The sequence below is a fragment of the Buteo buteo genome, chromosome 3 (assembly GCF_964188355.1).
Source record: "Buteo buteo chromosome 3, bButBut1.hap1.1, whole genome shotgun sequence".
Lineage (NCBI taxonomy): Eukaryota > Metazoa > Chordata > Aves > Accipitriformes > Accipitridae > Buteo > Buteo buteo.
In genome coordinates this window covers 20,140,186-20,166,977 of record NC_134173.1, presented here as the reverse complement: position 1 = coordinate 20,166,977, position 26,792 = coordinate 20,140,186, and the positions used below count along the sequence as shown (strand labels likewise).

The 26,792-nt window shown below is 38.3% G+C and overlaps 1 protein-coding gene across 15 annotated transcripts in view; it reads right to left on the bottom strand.

The window, feature by feature from the left end:
* The window catches only part of PPP4R1 (protein phosphatase 4 regulatory subunit 1), an 83,930-nt gene that overhangs the window by 34,366 nt on the left and 22,772 nt on the right, over window positions 1-26,792 (bottom strand). For 8 of the 15 annotated variants that reach the window (XM_075022979.1, XM_075022976.1, XM_075022978.1 and 5 more), the window contains 2 exons: window positions 19,028-19,163; window positions 9,882-9,988 (listed from right to left, as the gene is read on the bottom strand). In XM_075022979.1, the coding sequence (XP_074879080.1) occupies window positions 9,882-9,988; window positions 19,028-19,086 (166 nt within the window). In that variant the 5' untranslated portion in view covers window positions 19,087-19,163. Of the gene's footprint in view, window positions 1-9,881; window positions 9,989-14,698; window positions 14,721-16,965; window positions 17,025-19,027; window positions 19,164-26,792 lie in introns of those variants that run through there. The other 7 variants (XM_075022981.1, XM_075022974.1, XM_075022975.1 and 4 more) reach the window with 4 other exon arrangements.

Genomic DNA, 26,792 nt, shown 5'->3' with positions numbered 1-26,792 from the left:
AAAAAATGTAGTCACAGAATAAAAAGTTACAACCCTCAGTCTAAGTTTCTAATTTCAATCTAACTTTCTATTGGGAGCTTGCAGCATCTCCTACTATTAAAGTTGCCTTGTACTTCCTATCATAGTAACTCATCTTTTGCTTCCTTATAAAAATTTGCCAAAGCAGTCCTTAGAACGTGAGATAGGATAAGCTGCAATTCTTCATTAGGATGAGGTTTTCTCAGGAAAAACAAAACAACAAAATTTCAACCAAAGTAGATCAGCTGTTTTCAAGACTAAAGTTGGCAAACCCATTTGTTTTCTTCCAAGAAAACTGACAAGGCCTAGCTTCTTCACTTCTGGAAGAGGGACTTGAAATGTGCCAGAGTAAGGAGTCCTTTTATATCTCAACACATTTTTTCCATCTGTGTGAAAACCTGCCCAAAGGTGGTTGAGCTAAGAGGCCTTGAAAACACCCTCTATTTCCACCTGCCCAGCAGCCGACAGAGCACAGCAACTACAGATTGAAGAGTCCTTCCTTGCAGAGTACGTTTTAAGATGGAGAAAGCCATCATCACTGCAGACTGTACACAGCCCCTCTCCCAAGAGCAACTCTTTTGAAAAGGCTGCAGATGGGAAACAGAGCAGAATGAGGAACCATCAGGCTGGGCAAGGAGGGACAGAGGGCTGACAGGTGAGTGACAAGGAGGTAAGACTGGCAACTAAAGGGAAGGGAGACTGGAACTTGCTGGACAAGAAACTGGAACCACAGCCCAGTGCCAGAGCTGGAGGGACTCACTCCCACCTCTCCCATAAGGCTGCTATTTCAAGACATGCCCAGGACATGATCTAAGGATACAAGAGGCTTATGTCACAACACTTATCACTAGGATCTCATTCTTACTTCTTAGGACTCCTGTCTCATTTCTTGCAACAGATAGATGACTTGGAGTGGGGGGTAGGGCAGATGGGACAGAGCAAGGCAGAGGGCAGGGAGAGTGAGGAAGATAAATTTGGCTGAGACTGCACGTTTGGCAGCGGTGCTTCTTAAGTTGTTTCGGAATTTTCTTCGGGCAGTTCCCACCCTCCCAAACCCAAAACTTGCGGCTTCCATTATGCCAATGCAACTGTTTGTGCAGCCAGACAACAAGCCATATCAAAGAACTGATATGGCTGACGCAGCTTTTGCCCCACCACAGCAGCATTATTAAGCAGCAAGAACTGGCACTTAGATTGGTTTGCCTGTGCAATCACACACTTCCCTCAAGTAGCAGAACTATCAGATGATGGAAGCAAGCAATGGCAAAGGAGGGCAGTAGGATGGCTTACTGTGATACTACTGTCATGGTTTAACCCCAGCTGGTAACCAAGTACCAGGCAGCCGCTCAGACGCTTCCCCCACACCCAGTGGGATGGGGAAGGGAATCAGGGGAAAAAAAAAAAAAAAAAAAAGTACAATTTGTGGGTTGACATAAGAACAATTTAATAGGACAGAAAGGAAGAAAATAATAACAACAACAATAAAATGACAATAATAAAATAATTGGAACATACAAAACAAGTGATGCACAACGCAATTGTTCACCACTTGCCTACCAATGCCCAGTTAGTTCCCAAGCAGCAATCACCTCCCAGGCCAACTCCCCCCAGTTTATATACTGGACATAATGTCACATGGTCTGGAATACCCCTTTGGCCAGCTTGGGTCAGCTGTCCTGGCTGTGTCCCCTCCCATCTTCTTATGCCCCTCCAGCCTTCTTGCTGGCTGGGCATGAGAAGCTGAAAAATTCTTGACTTAGTCTAAACACTACTTAGCAGCAACTGAAAACATCACTGTGTTATCAACATTCTTCTCATACTGAACCCAAAACATAACACTATACCAGTTACTAGAAAGAAAATTGACTCTATCCCAGCTGAAACCAGGACAATTACCTTCAAAACAGGGTGAAAGAAGCAAAATGCTGAGAAACCTGATTTGTTCCTTTGCCTATCGTGAAGCTGTGCAAAATGCTCAAGCGAGACTCTTCACAGAGTAATTGCACACTACTCATTCGATTGCAATCCGAACTCTGTGTCTTCACTGCTGAAGAAACACCACCACTGCCATCAAAGCCAATAAGAGCTCTGTATTAAGCATATCAAGAACTATGTATAAAGCTCTGGACACTAGGCACTCAAAATGGGCAGACTGTTTTGACTTCGATACCTCTACAGTTTGCCCACCCACTGGTAAAGTAATGTCAACACTCTCTTTCCCCAAACTGACTAGGTTTGCAGTGAAACTCAATTCATAAATTTCTTTATGAAACACTCCAGTAAGAGAGCAGTGAGTACCAAAACCATAAGATCCCTTCTTCTTCAGAACAGGGTTTGTCTATTATATAGCACTTAAGAGAGTGGCCACACCACCTGACAATATTGAAGAGCTGCTCACATAAAGTGAGTCCCCTTCTTCCTGAGCTACTAAATAAGCTCTGGCTTTGTGAGGAACACAGATTAGATGATGCAATTGAAGATTTGAAAAATTCATGCCCAGGAATGAATGAGAACTGTAAAGTCACCTTAGTTCTTACATTCCCTAACTTTTAAGTTACATGACTCCGTGATCTTAGTAAGGTCAATTCAAAACAAACCAGCACTGTGTATGTAACTGGCTGTGAAATGCAACATGGTAATTCACAATCAAAGAGGCATTTGTGCCGTTCTGGGGAATTACTGCTGCTATGCAAGAACCCGAACCTTAAGCTTACCGATTTAGCTAAGAGCTCAATTCTTCCAAATGCTGAAGCATATATTCTAGTGTATACTGAATAGAGCCTAAACCTGCAGTCTGATGGGGTTACAGTAGAGCTTTTTTTTGCATTATATTTCCTAAAGACCCAAGCAACAATGCAAAAAATTTCCACTAAAGATACAGCACAGCACTTTCTCATTCACTTCATCCATTCCTCAGCTTTGTCTTTAGCTTAGACAGGTGGCAGCTCCAAATACAGATTCCAGCAGGCTTCAATACATGACAGTGTCTGCCATTTCAGTTTAAACTTTTCTGTTGTTTATAACCAAATTTATGGTTTTCTCATTACCACCATGAATGGAGTATGACAGTATCAGTTAAAATTATTACACGCAGCTTCTTAAAGCATAAGCTCATCCAGCTGGGGAATACATCCATGTATTTTTTTGCACTGTACAATACAGTCAGGACCAGGCTTTCACACAGTATAAACAAAATCCGGGTGGAGAATTTTGCTTCACATTAAGACTGAAAGTTTCTATTTTAGGCACTCTGGAAAATCACTGTGTACAATTAGGTTCTCCATAATATTTGCTTGGAACAGTATTTTTCCGTTTGGCAGAGGAAGCATTTAAAAATGCTGCTCTTTTCAAACTATCTCCTTAAGGCACAGACTTGTACCTTCAAGTAGAAGGCTACTAGAAAAAAGCTGTAACTTGTCAAAACAAAAAAATTTGGAAAGAAATATTAATATAAAAAAATTAGATCTCGGAAGCAAACTCATGCTTGTTTTTGTCATTCATTAGCTCTTCATTCTATCAGGTCTTGTGTATTCTCTAGATACAGAATTAGACTGAATTGAGTTTTAGAAATGAAGCAAAACTAAAAGAATGACAGAAGAAAGTGAAAAAAGACTGCCATTTCTTCTGTTTGTGAAATAACATTGAAAAGAAGTTGCCAGAATGACACAGTTCTACCTCTCTTGATTGCCAGACCACATGAAACTGGCAATGTATTCCAACCAGCATCTCCAGAACCTGAGCAGACTTTGATCTGCACACACCAACCTTCAGTTTTAGCTATTTCACAAATCGCCATTTAAATCAACATCCCCAACTGACTCCAAAATCACAGAAGTAATTAACTGTTCCTTACTCACCCACGAAAAAAACATTTAAATTTCCCCTAGAATTTGACACCATCTCTCATGTAAGCAAAGTGCCAACATACTCATCTAGCTACTCCTAGCACATACACTTAGCTTTTCTCCATAAATGTGTAATGTTTATTTCACCCATGCTGAGGTGTCAGTTCACTCTATATTCCACTTCAGCTATGAGGAAGAAAAGCACCACCGTTAGCTGTATACTGGAAATTAAAAAGGGGATTATTGCAGAGCTGCACAGTATAATACCAACTAATTGCTCCAGAACAGTTATTTGTAAGTGAAGTAATTATTCCAAAGCCAGCTAGCAACTAGATTTATTTCACAATAGCTTATTCTGCAACAATGTACAGTACTTAAATTCTGCAAAGCTTTCGATATCTCAAAGTGACCATTCTGGAATACAAGCAAGAGTCAATTTTCCCTACATTTGTGAGGGACTGTAAGGTTTTTGTGTTGTAAAAGTGTATAGGAAGAACAACTACTGGTGATGTTAAATGAATGCTGCTTTAACTGACAATTTCAATGAAAGTTTTAATTACACCTGAATATTAACATTTGTTCTTATTAAGGGCTGTAAGTAAGAAGTAAAGGTGTAAAGTGCATAGCTTTGCATTTACACTTTTGGTCTTTTAATTTTTTTTTGTGAAAGGCAAAAGAAAAATACTGATTTATACGTATTACAGAGAAACAAGCCACACAGAGAACACCTTCATGCCCTTCCCTCTGTATAGATCCCTATTTCTGTATTCAGCCTGAATATAAGGTCCACAGCATACAAAGATGCCAATCTGCCAAGAGCATGGCAATAGTACTGGATTTATATACATGCCTATTCTCAAACTGCACATCATTTGCATGATAAAAGACAAATTTTAAATAAATCCTACAGTTTATCAACTCAAATTTTTATCTATCCCCTTCTTTCCCAAATATAACTTGCCCTTCCCCTCTTTTTTTCCTTCTAGTGCAATCCATATTTTCCCTTTCCATTTGTCTCATTTCCTGTTTCGTCTGTCCCTCCAACTTTCCTACCTTTTTTGAAGAGAAAAGAAAACCTAGACAAGTGAAAATACACTGTAACCAGAGCCCATCCCTTTTAGCTTAGGAGTCCATCAGAAAGACTGATTTGTCTGATGTATGCTGCTTCAGTAGTCAGGTTCTTTTCTCTTACTAACCAGAAATGGATTTCATTACTGACTGGCAGAGCAAGGAGTAAAATACAGACTAATGAGAGAGAGTAAAGTCACCATCAGTCATCCATCAGATGCATGAAGAGACAAAAGAGAATCACATCAAGCAAAGGAAAGGATTCTTAGTGTAGCAGGAGGTAGGAGAAGAGGTATGGAAAATCCTGAAACATGAAGATGCAGGAAGGGGGGACACAGGTGGAGCTATTGACAGCTAGGAAAGGCAAATATTAGCATTCCTATTAATATTGCTTACATATGAAGATTTTGTTAAATGAAATGCTGTATTATGTACTATTCGACAGGTATTGTTGGCATCTTTCACTATACCAACAGCAGTAATTGAAACGGTCTTACCAACATAGGTTAAGCACACTTAAGTAATTAAGATTGTGAGGCCATCCACATTAAGCCTGATTATACAGCTTCAAAAGCTTAACGACCAATTAGTCTAATAATTGTTTTAAAAATCAGTTTGTTTTGCAAACTGCAAACAAACAACAACTGATTCTATGCAGTAAAGAGACTACTTTTCATTCAGGATAAAAAAAATCTAGTTCGTTACATTCAATCAAATAAGCACCAGTCCTCCAGGAAGTCACTTTTTTACCCCATCATTTCTTTAGAAAAATACCTATATGTATCTATTTCATAGTACACTAAAATACCACGTATATTTTAGAAATTAAGATATAGACTCTCCTTCTAAAAGAACCCTCAGAAAATAAGTTTTAAAGCTTCTGGTCCCCTTGCAAGCACACTAAGCAAAATGCCAATAATGCAATAATTCTGGCTGAGGCTAACTTTCAAAGCCAGTTAATCGTACTTGTGCGCAACATGATGAAGCCTTGTATCATATAAGCCATTCACAAGCTGGTACCAAAAAACCACAAAGTTTGAATGATACTGATTTACTCAAGTGAAAAAAGACAGACATAAGGCCCTTGTTCAAGCTCACATAAGTCTGTGGCTAGTCGACATTCAAGAATGAAGAAGGCCCAGCTGTTTTAACACAAAGATAAGCATTTTATCTCTAACAAGTGTTTATGGGGGATAAATTAACATTTGCCAAGCACTAGGCTTCTATGCCAAGCTGCTCCTTGGCTTTTGTAGGTTCAAAGACACCATAAAAACATCTAAATGGGAAGCCATACCTAATATCCCTAAAGACACAGAGAAATTACAAAGTGATTAAACAGCAGATTCAAAGCAATACAAGGTATCTCATCTGTAACTATTCTAGGAAACTCACTACCAAAGACAGTAGGGAAGTCCAGAGTTCAGAAGGACTGAAAAATACTCAAACCCCACAGCAGAAATCACAGGCTTAGCAGTAACACCCAACTACAGCAATGAAGACAAACACTGAAGAAAATAAGCCTTCCAAACAACTGAGACTTGGAGAAAAAGTTTCTTTGACAAGTAAGGGAGTCAGAGGCAGCAGATTATTGCCCAACTGCCACTGATGGGTTTCCTCCACTGGAACAGGTATTCTGTGCATACTACTGATCTTAAGGCTGCAAAACCTCATGTAACCTCGAAGTAATTCATTAGGAAAAAGTCCAAACTGCCCCATCAGGAGAAGACCCACTTTGTATCATTTGTATGTGCAGTTACACAACAAGAGCCAGAACCTTCCTTCACAAAACACATTTCACTACAACCCATTGTCTGTCCACCTGCAACCTGTTGTCTGTCCACCTGCAACCCGCACACTGGCTGTTGACAGACGTTAAAACATCACTTAGCACTCTAAGTATAGGCAATACTCAATTCTTCCCCCCAAAGAAACTTTCATAAATTAGTGACATTAATAAGATGGTACTCCAGGAGTCCAAATGAGGTCCTGCCAAAAGCTATTTCTTTGAGAATTTTTTGTCAACAGTTTTTAAAAAATATTTTCAGAGCTGATATTTGCCCTTACCATGATGCCTCAAAAATTTTAGGTCTTGGTTAGCCAGTTGGTATGACAAGATCTGTGTCAATCATACCAAACCCTAGTCTCGTGATTTTTTTGCGCCCTCCATCCTACAATCATGTATTTGGACCCAGATCTTTTTCCAGTAAAGATTAATTTTTATTTCACATTAATGCAGTGCCTAGCACAACAGGGATAACGTTTAGCTTCTTTAAGTGTTATCACAGTACGTGAAGATTAAAAATAATTGTTTTGAAATTCTCTTGCTCTCAAACACAAAAATGGCTGTCTTGTAGCCCCTGCTTATAAAAAAAAACCCAAAACAAAAACAAGGGAAAAAAGCTAAAAGCAAACAAAAAAACCCAAACAGAAAACACAAACAACAACAACAACAAAAACCAAACAAAAAACCTGAAACAAAACAAACCCTAAAAAAAACCTATACACATTTCTTTTTCAAGCAAAGACCATGTCTAAAAACCATCAGCCTAACTACAGGACTTCTGAAGTTGCAAGGTATTAACAGGGCATAGGACTGCTTAGGCAACTTTAGGACCATTGGTATTTCTAGTTCACTGCTGTACCTGTATTGTAGATAACAGCAGCAGTAGCACAGAGAGCATGGATATTGTGTATGCCGGGTACATTCTTCAATTCAAACCTCATTATACCAACTACTGCAAAAAAAAAAAAAAAAAAAAAAAAAAAAGAAAAGTACCTCACTTTCTGTGACTTGATTTGACAAGTACCTCCAAATGTTAAAAAACAGGCATAAGACTAATGAGTATCACCTACTGGAAACAAGAAGACCTGTACATACCTTAGTTCAACTTCCCAACAGTTTGTCTTTATTTTTACTTATTTATGCATTTAAACATGAAGGCTTGACTCCAGGATGGCTTTAACCATACAGATATCAGGCTCTAACCAAGCAAGTCAAAACACACACATACTTTTATAATGTTTTCTTATTCCAAATTTTTTTGTTTACAGAACAAGTTGGAAAAAATATTGTAAATGGAAAAAAAGCATCAGCCAAGAGAAAAATGAAAAACGAGTCTAGTAATAGCAACCTTGCCCAAACAAAAAAAACCCAAACCAAACCAAAAAACCTGAACAAAAACCACTGTGCTGCAGTTTGAACAAGTCAGGCACATATATTAAGAAGGTACAAAGCAAATCTAGTTCCCTAATGAATTTTCACATGGTTTAAGACACAAGGATATTCTAATAACCTGCCTTACAGAAACAGGCTAAGTCCAATACTGCAACTGCTCGAGGCACAAAACTCACAGTTAAGTTTGCAGAAATTTAGTCTGTGGGGCAGCTGCAGAATCCAGCGCTACTAGTTTGGCAGATCTGGGACAACTTCTACAATGCAGGAAAAGCCTGAAATGCTGCTTTTACTGACTCTGAGAAAGTATCAACCCTGACTAACAATGTACTCCACCCTTGTTAAAGGGAACAAATTGATTTGAGCTCAACTCTTGGCTTCCATTACATTTCCACCTAAACAAACTTCGATTTGACACACTTAGTTGATCACCAATGAAAACCCTAAGGCTACAAACTTGCTGCACAAGGCCATTTTCCCCTGGACACATCTGTCCTATTTTCCAAACTTGAAATGAAGCTTCAGAAAGCTTCTGATGCTCAAAACTGTTAACATCATCACACAAACAAGCACTGTATATACAGATTTCAGAAGCAGAGCTTTGCTAGGAAAGCACTGTAGAAACAGTAGCACACCACTGTTCTCAATTAAAGACACATTTAATCTTAAATGAATAGCGACTTTTTTTCCTCTTAAAGAATCCTTCGAAAAGTACTCAATACAACTATGTAATGCTTAAAACAGGCTATTTTTCCCAGCTAAACAAGGACATTCCCTCAGAAAAATAAAAATGTGCATTTTAAATGAAGACTGAATAACAGAAATGAGCAGAATACCTTTTTACCCTTGGAAAGCATTATGTTCTGCAATTCTGGAAGAAGGGAGAAAAACTAACATACATTAAACAGAAGAAACATTCTCTTCTCATACAAGATTTAATACAAGTTTCTCTTCATAGCACTCCTACGATGACAAAAGAATGATCTTCAGTTCTCTGATGTTTTGCTGCTAAAGCCTTCCTTCTTCCTTCTAGTGCTTCAACTGTATCTTCAATGTTGAAATCAAGCCCTTAATTCTTTGTAGAGCATCTTCAACCTGGAATTTTGTTGCAGCTCTGTCCACACCATCTTTCCCTTTGTCCACTTCCTCACCGCTTTTTAAGCACTCCTTTTCTTTCACATTTCTTTTTCATTATTCTCCTGCTTTTGCCTTTTATTCCAAACACCCAGTAGTCTCAATATATTCACAAGCAAAAGTCCCTCTACATCTACAGAGCCCTTCTACTCATTACTTGTATCTGCATCTTGCTTACCAATTCCTGCTGCCTCTTTTATCTTCGCAAGTTGTTGCCCAAAAGGGACCAAGGGAACAACTTCAGTATTTAAATTCTATCAAAACTAATGGGAGTTTTGTACAGATGTTTTGCAAGATTCTTTTCATAACAATAAAGTCATCTTTATCTACATATCTAAAATAACCACATAGATCTGCTGAGTAGCCAAAGTACATAATACAAGTTATTAAAAAATGTCCTGTTAGAAAGCGGTAATCCTACATTTTGAAAGGGGTTTAATTCTGTTGAGGAAAATGGTAAGGAAAAAAGTCATCTTGTGGGGTACAATTTAGCAAAATGAAATTTTACAGTATTTTATTGCATTTGCAGAAGCTTAGTTTGGATATTGGAAGATGAGAAAGAACACATTGGTCCTGTGCTGAACACAAGTTCAGCAATTCTGCCTTTCCCTCATTAACCCAGTAAAATGTTTAATGCTACCTACCTGAATCATCAGCTAATCTGCTGATTCTCTCCAACACAGCAATACAATCTCTCTCATCATCACTGACTTCCTTCAAAGTGTCCAGCAAACTTCGAGCCACCATTTGCCTGGTTTACAAGAAAGATTAAAAATCAGCATTATTTGTGTCCAGAAATACAGCCAAATCAAAACATTGTGCAATCATACAAGTTTCTTAAACCAAACGGTCAAATTTTACATAGATTCACTTTTAACTCAGGAAATTTAGTTAGTCCTGCTTTGGGAATTCTTAATTCCAATACCTCGTGTAATCCTAAAGAACTGTTAACTTTTAATGTTACATTAAAAGTATCCTTTTGGTTTACAAGGATAAGAGAAAGCAGCCAAAAAGATAAAAAATAGTTATTATCTGCCAAGTGGGCAAACAGGAGCTGAATGGTAGGGAGGTAGTGTCAGCCTTCCATCTTCACATCTGAATTCCCAAACTTGTTCCATACAAAGCAAGACACCATCACTCTTGTCAGAACAGTTTTTAATAGAATTATGAAATTATTTCACAAACAAAAGCATGAACACTTAAGCTGAAGATTTCCATACCAAAATTATGTTTAGAAGCTAAATTTCACTCAAATGCTATATAGAGCAATGGGCATATACTGTGAAAAATAAAATAAATGTACTAGCCCATGTGTGCCTGGGACATACATGAAGCAAAGTAGAAAACGAAACATTAAGAAAATATTAAACAAGTCAGAATCAACTCAGTTACTACTTCTAATGCATGAGAAATTTTTCTAAGGATTAACTTGTCTGTAACAAGATATAGTCAAATTTGGGTTTTTGTCCTCTAAGGTTCTCTTGCAGCCTATGTTACAACGTCATGCCCATCAGTTACCTAGAAGAGCCCTATACATTAAGTTTTTAAACAATGCAGCTGGCAACGTGTGGTAATCAACTTTTCTCCTCAACAACAGTCTGCAATGGCATAACTTCTTTCACCCTTTTAGACAACATGGGTTGAACATCAGTTCAGAGAGCTAGCAGGATTATCCCAACAGTGGAACGGGCCAAGGAACAGTGTCCAACACACTGCTAGCTCTTGTACTGCCCCGGAGAAATTTATCAAAATGCTGAAGCAGCAAGGGTCAAGTGCTAGATATTTCCAGAACTGGCTGATGGAAATACTGTTAGGATGTAGCCTAGATAAAAGCACTGTTGACAAACAGCAGTGCTGTAGACAAGAGCTGAAGTATATCTAAACTTGATCACATTCACTACAAACCGTGAATGTAAGCTCTAGCCACAAACTGGTAAGAAACAGATGGTTACATTCCTAGTGTACAGGGGAAGCTTGACAACTTTACAGTTCCATGCAATTGGAGAAATGCAGTAGGTTTTCCTATGAATTCCCAAAGCTAAGCAGGCATTTCCATTTTCTCAAATTGAAAATCAATAATTTAAATGTTTCATATTGGCCACTTGCAAAACTACCTTAAACTGTTTTGACATAAAGATGAACAAAATCCTCTAAAAAGCAAACTGCAAAAACTGTTTGCCTTTAACAAATTTCCTTGCCTTCATTCTTTTCAACTTGGTAAAAGTGTAATACCCTTCAGCAGAGATCTTGATATGGAGTTGAAAGTTCAGCTATCAAAATCCTAATGGAGGAAAGCAGACTACATGACACATTAACCCAGAAGCAGAGTTGACTTGGTCTTTTAAAGGGCTGAACACCTCCGAAAAGAGAACAGATGAAGCATATTTCATAAACCAGCCTGCTTGGATGCACGTGTCTCCTACATACTAAATGTAATCTTGGAAAGCAAGAGACAAGTCAACTGACCCACTGAGGTGGTTTCAGCAAGTAAGGAACCACAATAGACACCACTACAACCCATCTGGCTCCTGGGGACCATGGAATGGCCCCCTACTATGCTGGGAGTTTTGAGAAGACTCCCATCTCCTCATAGAGCTTTTTTAGCAGTATCCTGAACTGTGGTGGCTGCATCCCACAGTAAGTCTTTGCTAGTTCCTGTGAGTTGGACAGATGGCTATGCAGAAGTAGCCACGCTGTATCCTGAAGGCCACAGACCTTCTGCTCAAAAGGAGCAAATGAAAACACAAATCCTAACCTGCAGTAGATATGACTTATTAATCCACTCAAAGCTAAGAAGGGACATTCAACTTTGTCTCTGGACTAAATGTATTAGATGGCCCTCATTTGCATCCAGGTCGTATTTCCCTTTTTGGCTTGTAAAGGAATCAATGCATATACTTTTACATTTAGCAGGTTCTGGTAAAAAGTGTTACAACAAAGGCAACAGGGCAAGCTAAGCTCACTTTAGAAAACCTAACTGGGTAGGCAGCCAGTAATGACAAGGTAATCTCTTAACTCCATCCATCCAGTGTTCTAGAAGATGATGTCCACTCATGTCCTCCAAACATCACAGGCTCTGACCCAGTTCTGCCACTATCCCCAACAATCTGACAAAATTCTTCTTGTGCCTCTGAGGCACAAAGATAGACACAGAGCTAAACCTACCTCACATTAGCCACAGGCCGAGAGCTAGCATGTAGGCAACTGGTGAGGAATGACTTGAGCCCTGCAAGTTCACACTTCAACATGCTCTACTTACTGGAGAATAGAGAGTAAGCAAGGGTCCCTGGTGCCCTGTCTAGCAGTCTGATCTTCCTTCTCATGCAAGCATTGGCAGTTGAGCTACGAAAAGCCTACAACAGAGAACTGCAATGAACTACCAATGCATAGTAGCGTAATATAAGGCAAGCACTAGCTTGCCCAGCAACTTGCCAGATGAATACTAGGTGAGCATTTGTGAAATTGTAACAGAGCTCTGAAGGATGACCTGTCTGGTCTAGACACAGAAAAAACAACAAAAATAGGTGGACATGTTACATGCTCAAGAAGCAAGGAGATACCTCCTGTGACAGAGAAAAAGAAGAGGAGCAGGTTTCTTCTAGGGATAATGACAACATGTCCCCATAAACTGTATTATAACAGGGAATCACTCCTTCAAGTATATATCTGACAGAAATGACTCCGCTAACAGTAATGATGACCATGTAAGTGATTTCAATGGCATACATTCTGTTACTATACATTACTCCTGGTTATCAGGGCACGATTTGGGACTAGGATTAATGGTTTCTTGCCATTTTCCTCCTGCCACTGGCTTGGGTTCGTGCAGTGCTTGCCTCTAATGAGATACCAAGCTCCACTAAGAAATTCTACCTTTACACTCTCAGTGCCAGCAGAGTTGTCTTCATTGCAAGAACTAACAGAATTGCATCTTCTTGCCCATTCAGTCAGATCTTGTACCCAATTCCTTCAAGTCCAAAGAGACTTCCGCTAGCTGCTCTGGCAAGTGAAGCTTCAAATCAATGACCCTACAGCTGTGAACTCTCAAAGAAAATTAATTTATTCACCATACCTGTCTTTGGTATACAACTGCCACCTAAGAAGCAATGCATCTATTTATTCATTAAATAGCTTACAGACCAAAGAAAGGGCAGAGGTCAAAGGCTGGAATGTAGCATGCAGTATAAGTGCTTCAGCTATTATGTGCAGAAATGGAGGGTAATTAGCAAAGTTCAAGTTTTCATGAGCATGCATGGGGAGAGCTTGTCCAATGGTAGAAAACCTGATAGTTAGGATATCTTGGCACAATTCACTGCAATTAGCAGCAGGATAAAATGGGGATAGATTACAAACACCCTGCCTTTATGTCCACATGCAGGGGACAGGTATTTTGAAGACTCTGCACACACAGGCATAATTAGGATTTGTGATGATATACTCTGACAAGAGCTATGAATATCTTTGCTTGGCTCATTCAAACTCCTTTTATACACTCCTTTGACCTTATTTGGAATCAATACTGGGAGTTCTAAGTGGTATAATTACTGCGTACCAATCACTATCATTAGCCCTTTAATAAATTTCTACTATAGAATTTAAATTAGTTCATCTACACAAGGAGTGCATTTAGTTAGTAAGCATACATTAAAAGAAAATAAAGAGAGAAAGAAAAGGAAAGAAGATAATTTTTTCTTCGCCCATTTTTGCAGAACTTCTAAATCAAGATTTGATGACATTTCATGTTTAAGTGAATATTGGTAGTAGTAACTTAGCTTGGCACTGTTTTCCCCAAACAATTTGAGAATATATTCTGAATAAACTCCTAGTTTTGAAATCAACTTCTTTGTATTCTTCTTAAGAAGAACGGCTAAATATGCAGAGGTACATTCAGTATTGCTGAAGTAATTAAGACTTCTTTTAGTGCTTTGCAAAAATTCTGTCCTTTGATAGTTCAGCTTATATCATTTTAATGTACACTTAAAAGGTAAACTTTCTCAATCTATACTGTGAAAGTTAAGTAGTTTATTTGGTATGCATATATCTGCATGTTTGTGCGCAAAAAAAAAGTTGAGGCTTGTTTCATTTTTACTAAATTTTATTCTTTGACGTACAGTAGCCTCAGAAAGACTGAAACTTGAAAACAGAGGAAAGGAGAGTTAGAGATTAGGACAAATAACCTTACTTATCCTAAAATGATGAGAAGTGTCCTAGTGAGAATGAACGCCACTATAGTTTTACTGGCTTGGCTTTGGTATGAGTTTGGCATTTCTTCATTGTCAGTACTCAACAAATACCCCCAAAAGAGAAAGTTTACATTGGGCTAGACTGCACAGGCAGAAGGAAAGGGGGAGGCGGGGGGGTACACACCAAACCTGCAGCTGCAGATAACCAAATTCTCAATTAACTTGTGGGTTATAATCTGATCATACCTATATGAAAACAAGGTAAGGTAATTTCTTACACTTAAGGAAGGTCTTGATGAGTTTCTTGACATCCCACCAAACATCCTGTCTTAAGAGAGGTTTTTGAATACACATTACAGCATACAGGGATGAAAACAGCATTCCTCTGTTTTAGTGGGGGTACTTTCTGCATGCAAGTCCTAGTTTTTAAATACACAGTAAAATGACATACTTGACTCTGCAAAAGGGACTGGAGAACTGGAAAGGCTTATGGTACAGCCCTGATACATCTAAAAATTTATCATTACCCTTAATTCCTTGGAATGAAATTGATTTCTCAGATCCTGAAACAAACCATATATTCTAAAAACTTCTAGACTATTTTCCAGAATCACAGACATGTAAAATCAAGGTTTATATTGTGACTGTTGGAGTCAGGAATCAGATAACCACATTAAAATAATTCATTGCCACATGTGGTACAGTCTGTTTTCTTACGCCAACTTCTCTTCCACCTGGAGTCTACAAAGCAAGAAGGCTCCCTTCTCCTGACCATATCAGAAACCACATGTCTGTGCCATGAAGTCAGGAAAGCATATCTTTTAGCCAAAAAACCACAAGTTACTCGGAATGCTTTAGGCCAAACCTTCACCTAACCTGTGAACAGCGAAAGCGCTACCGATTAGGCCAAACCTTCACCTAACCTGTGAACAGCAAAAGTGCTACTGATAAGCTGTATATAAGTACACACACCCATGCTTAATCCCTCTTTGAGATCCAACATATCCTCAGTTACTGCTGAGTGCTGCTCTATGAGTTTTTTTGAAGTTAAACTATTTCAGAAAAGCTATTTCAAAAGACATCAGGTATTCTCCCAAGGGAAAAGCAAAGTAGTACTTCAAAACACAAAGAAGCATGGCAAGAGGATAGCTTAAAAGTATCTATGTTGATATGTAGATACAGTCTTGATAGCCAAGACTGATCATATTGATGAATGAAAGTCTGCTGCCAAGATCTGCTTTGGTTTGAAGAGAATGGGCAACAATTCCTCAAAAAGTAGGCTGATCAAAAGGAAGGGTCTGCTGTTCAGGAACTGCCTTACTATTCAAGCAGATCTATTGGCAAGTGTTGTATACTTCTGAGCCTTCTTAATGAAGAATGGAAGCAAGTTAACGGCAATAAAGCTTAGGAAAACCCACAAAGGATTTTTAAAATTAGAAAAGACAAAAGCTATGCTCCAATTTGCACCAGCAATTGTCTTTTAAAGCAAGCAGCAAAAAAGAATCCTTATCCATGCATGCATGCACATACCCCAATGCTACCAGACACAAGGAGACCTTGTGTTTCAGGGTGATGGTCTTGGCTTTCTGCTCGGCATCTACTCTTGCTGCAATATGATACTGGATTATTAAGACACATGCTAGAGACGCTTTTCAAATCTGGTCTGGAGACTGCCTCTTCATTAATAAAACCATAGCCAGAGTCCCACTTGCCTTGGTTTTCAGATACAAGAGGGGTCATTTATTGTAATATTTGTCAAGTTCCCCTCCATTCTCACAGACTAAGACAACATCTGTGGCACTAATCAGCAACACTTAAAACAGTGAGGCTATAGACTATAACATGCAAAAATTGTCACACAGCAACTCCTTCCACCATCTGGGAAGCTGTTAAAGGATTCCCTCCTTCACACTCTTTTTTTCAGTTCATCCTGTCAAAAATCACACATATTTAACTGAAGAAGCAATTACTATTTGCAAGTTCCAAGTCCGATCTGCTAACATTTCTTAAGATGCAGACATAGAACCGTTTCCATCTCAGAACAACTGGCTTTGGCCTCCAGACACCAGCTGAGAAATCACGAGTGCTCAAGGAATCCACTCAAATGAGATTAGCCATTTGTAGTAATTGTTAAAAATCACTTCATTTTAATCATTCAATATAACCACACACTGCAAATACGATACATATGCAGATGACTAACCAGATAGAAAATGACAGTAAAAACAAATGCAAAGAGAATTAATAATTAAAATGAAATGTAAAGATTTTTTTTCCCCCAAAAAAGCAAATTCACACTAAAAGCAAATTCATCCACAAAACGGAAACAAAACGGAAACAAAACGGAAACAAAACGGAAACAAAACGGAAACAAAACGGAAACAAAACGGAAACAAAACGGAAACAAAACGGAAACAAAACGGAAACAAAACGGAAACAAAACGGAAACAAAACGGAAACAAAACGGAAACAAAACGGAAACAAAACGGAAACAAAACGGAAACAAAACGGAAACAGAAAAAAAAAGAAAAAGAAAAAATCTTACCCTAATTTACCCAGGCTCAATGATTATGTTTCAAGGGTTTGGGCATCTATAATTTGAAGCTTCCATACAATAGCAGATTCAAGGTCACAGAAACAATCGAAACATTATTAACTCAATCATTATTTTATATTATGTTAAACTACACATAAGTAATTGGATGTGATTATACCATACTGAGAGACATAAATTAAATTACATTTAAGTTGTTTATTCTTATCTTTTCCCCAGGAAATGCACCAGTTCATCTGTCCAGCAACAATTTCTCCAATTATTCCTGAGACTGACTAATGCTGAGTCATCATAAACTGCCCACAATAGTTACTCACTGTCACTTCTGGTGATATAGCTGCTATTCAGTTATATCACTAATGGCTATAAGATGCTATTTCCTATATTTTCTTATGCTACATAACACAGTAGGTCTACAAAGAGAGCTAGGATTAAACAACATGTTTATACCAGCAAAAAAAAAAACCAAACAAGCAAACACAAAACTCCCCAGGGAAAATTATAGTTACTCCACCCACCTTCCCCTGCAGAAAAGCACAGGCAAGCACAGGATGCATAAAGCTGGACAGAGTCATCAAAAAGATTTCAAGCTTATGCATGCCCCACACCCCATGCAATCCAGGCTGAGAGACTCAGAGAGACAGTTTTTTCTTAAACGGGCAAGTAAAATACTAGGACCACTATTCTTGTTTAAAATTCAAGTCACAACTTGAGTTTCTGGGTTTGTTCTCCTCCCTACTGGCTTTTATTACATAATTGTCACCTATAGCCCTAAAGGCTCCTCTTCCCTCCCTCCCCATGAAAAGTCAAACACACAAAAACTCTCTCCTGGTTGGTAAATTGATGGTTTCATCTCAAACTGTAATACACCACAAACTTCAGATTTCAGGAAAACAGAAAACTTTAAAATCAGGTATTTCAGAACTAATTTATTCATACATTCATACAGGTTTATGCAAGTTATAATAAGAGAAACCATTCTATAATTGTTAGCTTCAGTTCAATCACAATGAAAACCTTCCAAATGGAGGTATGTTCACACATGTACTATGGAATTTTAAGTACACTTCACATAACTAAAGTTAAGCACAAGGCTAACCCCTTACAGAACTCAGGCCACAACCAACCAAATAGAGGCTAACCTACAGGCTGGTTAATCATACTTATCTTCTGCATACTACTGAATTAAGATTTCAACATAAAAGCAAACATGCTTTAATAAAAGATTTACTTGGAGCCCAAACTAAACTACATTAAAATAAACCTCATCCTTAACATATTTTATACATTTCTGTGATCTTCTAACTGTTTACAGTTAGAATTAAAATAAATGCTGCTTTTGAATTTCTCCATTCCATTGCAAAGTGTCTGTGTGCAGGGGATGGGGTGGGGGTGGAGGGTGTATGTCTGTCTGAAGTATGCTACAATACCTGTGCTTTTAAATGAAACAACTAGCTCAGTGGTATTACAGAAAGGAAAATAGCAAAATGTAGACCACAGTATTAACTAGGCAAGGTAAGGCTTTTTTCAGCAGTTTTTCATTTTCAATAACCAGAAGCAACAATACCCAAACTGTAAACTAAGGATGAGGATGATCCTGCAGAACACTTCTTGGGTTCTTCCATCAATCTACAGTGCTGTTCATTATCTGCTCCTCACCTTTCATGAAGCACTTTCTTAAAGCCACTTTCCACACTTTCCACAGAGTTATGGATACAGTTTACTATTATATTCTAGTCCTGTGTCAATAGGAATGTTAGCATCCACAAAAAACCCTAAAGGGATGTGGTCCAATTAATGAAAAAGTTCAAGAAGTCCTGAACTACAGTTGCTTAAAAGGTAAGCAAACGTTTTTCTGTTATCATTAATATTTTGCTCTCTGCAAGTGGAAGGAGTATCAGCAAACAAAAGGAGAAATGGAAACTGAAGAATTTTGTAAAGTTTGGGTTTTTTTTTTAATTATTTGTATTTCATGCAAATTAACTTCAGTCAGATTTGAATCAGATTAATACTTTGCATACCATTAGCCAGACAGGGCATTTAAAAAGCGTACCTGTTAAATATGTTCTCACTTGCAGCGTACTTGTCCAGTCTTCCCAAAGGCGTCAACATCTCATCTTGTGAGACAAAGTCCAGGGCTGAAGGTATAATAATCACATCAGACTCTGAGCTGTAGTCATCCACACCAACTATCAGAGACATCAGAAATATTCCTTATAATCACAGTAGTTTAACACTAAAATGATGTCTGTTGTTGGTCTGAAATACAGAAGTATAGGCAAGGTCCCACTGGCAACATATTTACTAACTGCACTACATTGTTCTCCCTAGCTTTCCCCAACCCCCATAAAGGCTTTTCTATACAAGAGTGATTGATTACTTATAAATTGGACTAAATGGATTTTGATTAATTTTCTCTAAATTCCTAAATATGATGTTTCACTAAACATCTAAAGTTCATGATATTTTATCTGACAAACAGTATTTTTATACCTTATATTTTTATTAAGCAAATGACTTTTAGCTAATTCTGAAGTCAGCTTTTTGAAGATGCATACACTAAAATCATAGTGGCAATTAGCCCAGAGATAGAGTTAATACAACATCATCTAGCAGAACAAAAAAGTTTTTAAAAAAAGAAGAAAAAAACTAAATTAAGCATGTTAAAAAGTTTGATGTGTGTTGCTATATCCAACTACCAATTAAAATAGACACAACCGACCTATTACATAATTATTAACCAGCGCATCAATAGGGAACTTCATATAAAGAGACATCTTTATCAACATGGAACCACAATTAAATGGAAAAGGGGTCCATCCCTGCTCTGCAGAGCTGCTTGAAGAATTAGGATTTTAACTACCACCTTTTCTGGCTTCCATATGCCCTCAATATGCTCAAAAACTCAGTTCCATAACAAACACCTTAGCCTGCAAATGCAACCACTTATTTGCTAGTATTGCAAATGCATTCACTCGTTTGCAAGAACTATCCCAGGTCACCTGCTTTATTCCTCAAAATACAACACAACAGTACACTACAACTATTCTTCAGTCTAGCCAAGTTTGAAAAGCCTTTTGAAAACTGGCAAATAGGGATGGATAGAAGACAGAAAGATCTGGAAGTCCAACAATGATTTTTTAAAAAGTGAACTCTATAGAGGAAAGAAAAAAGTTATTGTCCTCTTACCTTCTACACAATTATACTACATTACATAAATTGGTTTTCAGACATTACCTTCGACATTCAGAATACGTAAGCAGCTACCATTTTCTGAATGTCTTCCTTAACATATTTCAAATGTCAAAAGATTTAACACCAAGCTCTCCATAAGAGTAATATTTTTAGACCTAAACTGAGTTAATAGCACCCCTTTACCAACAAACTACTTCTTCCACTAGGTAGAGAATCAATGGACATGGTTTAATTGGCCATAAATAAATCCCATCCCTGGATGAGGGTCCAAATTCTGCAGTTCCTGATGGGACATGAAATCCTTGCCAGAAATCAAATAAAGTGATGGGAAAAGAGCAAGGGCATAACCAGAATCTGGGAGATAGGGGCAAGGAAGAAAGTGTGCTAGGAGCTGTGAGACAAAGTAGATGGGGAACTAGTGCTCTTGGATATGCCTAAGGTAGAGGATAACAAACCACAGGGGGAGGAGGGGAAGGCTCAAAAAAAGTTCAGCTGCAGAAAGCTATTGCAGCACAAAGGGAAAGCACTTAGCAACCCCAGGTTTATACAACTGTTTGAACCAATGTTTGGTTTGGGTTTGTGGGTTTGGTTGGGGGGATTTTTTTTGGTTTGTTCTGGTTTTTTTTTCAAGAATCAGTTTTATTTTCAGAGGAAAGGTAGGGGAAGGTAAAAATGCATATCTTGCACAAAGATCTTGATCATGTTGTGTCTTTTACAGACAGGTGCACAAGATAATGTTTGGAAAAATAATTACTATTTTTCTTTTATTTAATAATGCATTAATAACTCTTTGCCATAGACTGCTCAGTAGCAAGGTCTACATGTACTCTTTTTGTTCTTCTGTACCTGCTATGGGCTCCATGGCAGAACCATATCCTGCCTCATTTTGGCATGGAAATTCAGTAACAATGAGCAATTTTCATTTCCCAAAGCTGAGCAACAAACAATTTTAAAGATTCAAGATTTCCAACTAATGTTACAGTTCCCTCATTTTATCTTCTGCATTCCCAAAGTGTTCCAAAGATCTATTAAGAAGTCTCTATGGCAGTTGGTACAGATATATCTAGTAAAATGGATTAATTTTTATTCAACTGTAGTACAGGCTATTTGCTATGCTCTACATCAAGTATTACCATAAGGATGTTCAGGTTAATACAGCACTTATACACAGAAAGGACTTAGTTCTGTTATGCTGTTCAAGCAAGTAATTTTTCCTGTTTAATTGTAAAGCAAAAATAGTAGTCCTACAAGCCCAAACATTTGATATCATAATCACAAAATAATAGCAGCAAGTTTTGTTCCAAGTCACTGTTCTCTATGCTATGAAAGAATAAATTCACCTTACATTCAGATTTCAGCAGAACACAAGTAGTATTCTCAGCCCTTCAATGTTGTAAATACATTCCCTTCCATCTCATTTTCTGTAAGAAATATTGTTTTGCATCTTGACATTCTGCAAAGAGAAATCCACCTCAACATAAGCATGGAAGCTAAACATCTGTATTTGTCCATGCTTAGGAACTCACTCTTACCCTTTCACACTGCACTATATTCCAGCTCCGGTTCCGCAGTGACATCACAGACCAAAGTGTCAGTTGTGCTATTTCAGTTTCATTTGCTACCACAAATTTACTGCACTGCTTCAGTAACATTAACCAAGAGCTACTGTGATGACAGTTACACAAATATTACAAAATGTGTTTGTCATGCTGAGTTCCACGACCCTGCCTGCCTGATCCAGGTAGCACTCACTGGTGATCATAGATGCCACTGTCAGAAAGTGGGAGCTGTTTTTTCCAAGAGACACTTAAAATATATCATCTCCGTTTTCCTGCTGTAGTCTAAGACTGAAAACACAAATGAGATGCCACAAGTTTATCCTGATGTTGCAAATGTTTTCAGAGAAAAACATAACTTTGAACAGTGTGTGATTTTACTCAGCAAAATTACAAAAAAAGTGAACAAAAGTGTAAGAGGGATCTGCAAGTGATAATCTTAGATTACAGTCCATCCACCATATTAGCAGAAGAAGCACACCTCCCTTTCTACATCTCTCCCCTAAATTTCCCCTTCAAATATGCAGCACTATCTGCCTTGAGCCTCTTATGAACGTGGTGAAGACACCACACCTGAATGCAGACTATTGTCTGCACTCCCAAATTTGTTGGGATTGGGTTTGTGGGTGGGGGAGGAGGAGGAGGGAGGGAGGAAGAAGATAAGAAGAGGGAAATGCAAAGCTGCTGTGCTAACAGCAAGGCTTACCGCATTAGCCCCTATGTAGCACTTTCATAGCAGAGCTTGCTAACAGCTTGAAGCACAGAGCAAACCCTTTAAAATAAAGCTTTGGTACAGGCTTGGTGGGGGTAGCATTTAGCAGATGAAAGAAAGACGCAGAAATCAAAATCAGCATTTGTTTACACACAGAACTTATGCGAGGATGGCACAGCAAGTTTAAAAGACCCACTAGACTAAAACATATCAGACTAAGAGGGTATTTTCATTTAGCAAAGGCTTTCAAAGAAAGATAGTTATCAAGCATGCCAAAGGAGTTGTATTTCTCACCAAGCATCAGACGAAACAAGGGGTGATACAAAATTCTTTAAGCAATGAGGAGAAGCGCAGCTAAAGACAAGTTTGTCTCTTCGAGGCATACACAAGCAGCACTGAAAATCCTGATTTGCAGTGAAACAAAGGCATAGTTCTATCTCATATTGCTCACTTGTCATTTATTTGCACAACAGCAGAATGCACCTTCTACTGGTTAACAGTTTGACCTGCAATAAAAGCTGGGCCAGAGGAAACTGAAACAAAAAGGATATCCAAGCTACAAGTTAAAACAATCAACAGTTGATATTTTGTCCACCAATTTCGTGTTGGGAGCATGTCATGCCCATCACCATGGTACTCAAGTCCCTTGCTATTTAAGTCCCTATCTTTTACCCCTTCCAAACAACTGCATACAATTAAGAATCATGGAATGAGGCTGGAATGAAGTGCAAGTCAGCTAGTGCGAGTGCAAAGTTCCTCTAAGGTACTTTATCCTCTACAAGTTCCTTGCAGTCAAAGAAAGGTATCCACCGTCTCCCTGCTTGCAGGGTTTTTGATTGACTCCATGACTGAGAACTTTGTAGCACTACAAAGAGGATCCCATGTCTGTCTTCAACCAAGATGTTCTCCCTGGTCCTACCATGACAGGACACATGCATTCACTGTGCCTGAGGCCATGTTCAAGTTCTGCCCCTAACTGGGTATCAAACACAAAAATATTGAGTTCAAATTACATATGCTTTAACCTTGGACTAACTGGAAGGGAGAGCATTATGAAGCAAGCAGTTGAAGCTCAAATGCTCCAAAGGCTTGTGCTAGCTTTGCAATGCTGATGTGACACCAGGAGTTAACACATTAGCTACTAACCCAACTGCTGCATTTGAAACAAGCGTTGCTTCGCTGTGCAGTTACTTTGACTGGTTCAGTCGCAGTAACTGAAATACACTTACGTGGGCTAAATGTTGCAGAGAAGGAAAGTTCCATAACTAGCACAACCACAATCTATAAAACATGGTTTTGCAACACAAATCACTTTGAGCTTCCTAACTGTACTTCTCCTCTGTCCACTTAAACCCCAGACAATGCTTGAGATGTTGTTTGACAGCATTCAAAACTCTTGGTGGGATAAGCCTTCATGTTTTCTGAGCATTCAGGGGCCAAAATTCTTCCTGCAACTCTTCATACTTTTCCTGTCTGTGCTCAGTATAAAGTATAAAACTGGTCTATGGGAGAAGATTGAGCAGTACAGAATGCAGCAGATGCACTCTTAGAAAAACTAAGAGCAGCCATGGGTGTTAATTTCAATGTTATTTAAAACAGAGTTTCCTCAGATAAAACATACATACAAGCAAACTTCCACAAGCAAGTATCCCTACAGACTAATCAAACTATTCTTCCTGCAGGCTAGAAAGGAAGGAAAAGGTGGCCTTTCCTCCATTCAAATATTTGGGAACTGTTCAGGCACTATGGAAACAAGACAAAAAAAATATCTAAGCAGACTTGTTTATCAGAGAAAAACGCTCTAACAGTCTGCATTAGTGCTCATATAGAATGTCACTTCTGTACATCAATATATTTAGCTTTTACGCAAATTGTATTTCAGAATGCATATTTATGCACTATTTGCCTTTCATTTTTCTTTCCCTTGAAAATAGTAAAAAAAACCCCCAAAACACCAAATCAGCACTCTCAACTCTCAGTGTAGTTGTTCTGCTGTTGTGAATGAACACCCTTCCCAAACATATTTTGACACTTCATTCAACTTATACATTGGACAGGTTTTTAACACCCTACTGCCACAAAGAACTGCAGCATCCACCCAAACCAAGAAAAAGCCACATTAATTTTTCTTATGCTATACCTTCTAAAGCAGACAGAGAAGCCCTGATGTTCAGAGTTCCTTTAGGGGCAGCTGTCCCTGGCTAGCTCTTCCAAAGACAGAATTGTTACTCCAGCTCTCAAAGAAGAAGCTATCCTTTCATCCTGTTCTGCTACTGTTACAAGTCATCTCTTGCAGCTACTATTCTTACAATGAAAACTTCCTGCCCACACAGAGGGAAAGCCTTAGCGGCAAAAGACACGCACAGGAGAGGCAGTTTTTATCTTCAACATGCTGCGGTTTGCCACCTCCACAATAGGTCAGCAGTCAGAAACAACTGCACAAACACCAAGGTTTCACTCAAGCTTAAGATTTTGAAAATGTCCATCTCTTTCCTGACTCATTGACTCTTTCCCCTTTTTCCTTCCCCCCCGCCGCCTCCAAGTGGGAGAGAAAGAGAGAAGGAGGAGAATACCTGAAAGGCCTAGGAGATAAATCAGGACAAAGACAAAATTAAAAAAAATTAAAAAAAAAAATAATAGAGGAGCTGACAACCTTAATTGACGATTCCTGCCAGAGACAGGAACATAAAAAGTGGCTGGCGAAAAGCACATTTCCACATCAGAAGTGATGCTACTGGCCTTGAAAGCTGAAAGCCTAGAAAATTACCTCTTCTTCAACCGTCCACTAGGTGTCATGGAGAAAATATGTGCAGCTGCATGAGAAAGGTTCGTTAGCCTCTATCAAATCAAGCACAACCCTTTCCTTACATCATCATCATCTCTCTCAGATCCTAAGAGGTTGCTCAAGAAAAAGAGACTAACCCACTACTAACCTGAGACTGCTAAAACCAGAATTCTATGGAGACACAGCCATCCACCTGAGTCTCCCAGTTTCTATGAGGGTCAATCACCACATTAAAAGACAAAGAAATGAACTGAAGAGTCAGGAGAATTAAAACTTGATCTCCGGGAAAAAAAAAGACTTAACAAGTATGCTTCATTAACATTAAAAACCAGTTATTAGATTCCCAAAAGAACAGAATCTCAGTCACACCAGAAAACCAAAACAGAAAGTCTGCCATTACTTTCTGCTATTATTTTTTGCAACACAGACATTAAAGACTGCAGACTACTGAAATGCCAACCCAGTAACTCAAACTATCTCAGCACTCTTTTACCAGAGCTAAGTCTCTGATGAGACCAAAAGGTCAGTACTGTGACATGGCATTTGAATGTTATGTTGGAAATTTAGCTATACTCAAAGCTGGAATTAAATCTAAGAAGTGACCTGACTTGCAGTCTATACCTAACAACTAACAGCATAACAAAATTTGCTCATTCTTGTTCTGTGGTAAAGGAACAAAGGAACCACAATACAAAAGCTTCTGATATTGCTATGTACAGCTTTTGGAAAAGCAAGGTGAATTTTAACATACTAAATGCATGTTATCCCAGCATAATTCACTGCAAGGGAATATGAGCTGCAACACAGCATCAGGTTGTGATTGTGATTTGACAGCACATGGAAATACAGACTGATTTTATATAAAAAAAAAACCACAACAAAACACACACACCCCAACCAAAACCCCTTTTGACTTTAAGTCTTATGAAAAAAGAAAAAAACTTAAAAAAATCAAATTGAAATTAGCTTCTATTTGGGAAGAGACTTGTGTGCTGCACAAAGTCCAATAGAATAATTTAATTAAAAGCATTCAACCAATACAAGCTCACTGCTAATGTCCGATGATTTGCTGATCACCTGGAACAAGAACATATCATTAGACATAAACCAGCTTTTGACACCTGCAAATGCACAAAGAGTATTTTCTTCAGCTCAGCTAAATAACTGGTTCACTCACAGTTGAGAAGCCTGCTGGGAGGAGGGGCTAGGAAGACCTGTCCTCCCTTTCCAATCAGTGAAAAAGAACACAATACTAAAACCAGAGATGTAGCAGATTATAGCTACTGTATTTTTCTTGAGAACTGTTTAATCCCTGAGTAAAATCCAATCAGTAATACTAGATTTTCTAATTGTAAAAACTACCTTGCTGTTAAATTTTAAATCTACCTTGCTGTTAAACTCTCATGCTAAGGAAAACAAGTTTACACACAGGTGTATATATATATAAAAACTCATTTAACAGTTCTAAACTAGAACTGTCTAACCTATGCTTAGATATTTTAATATCATTTTCTGCATTTTTAGTTAAAACATCTGAACGCTAAGTGTACAGAAAAAGGCAACTATCACT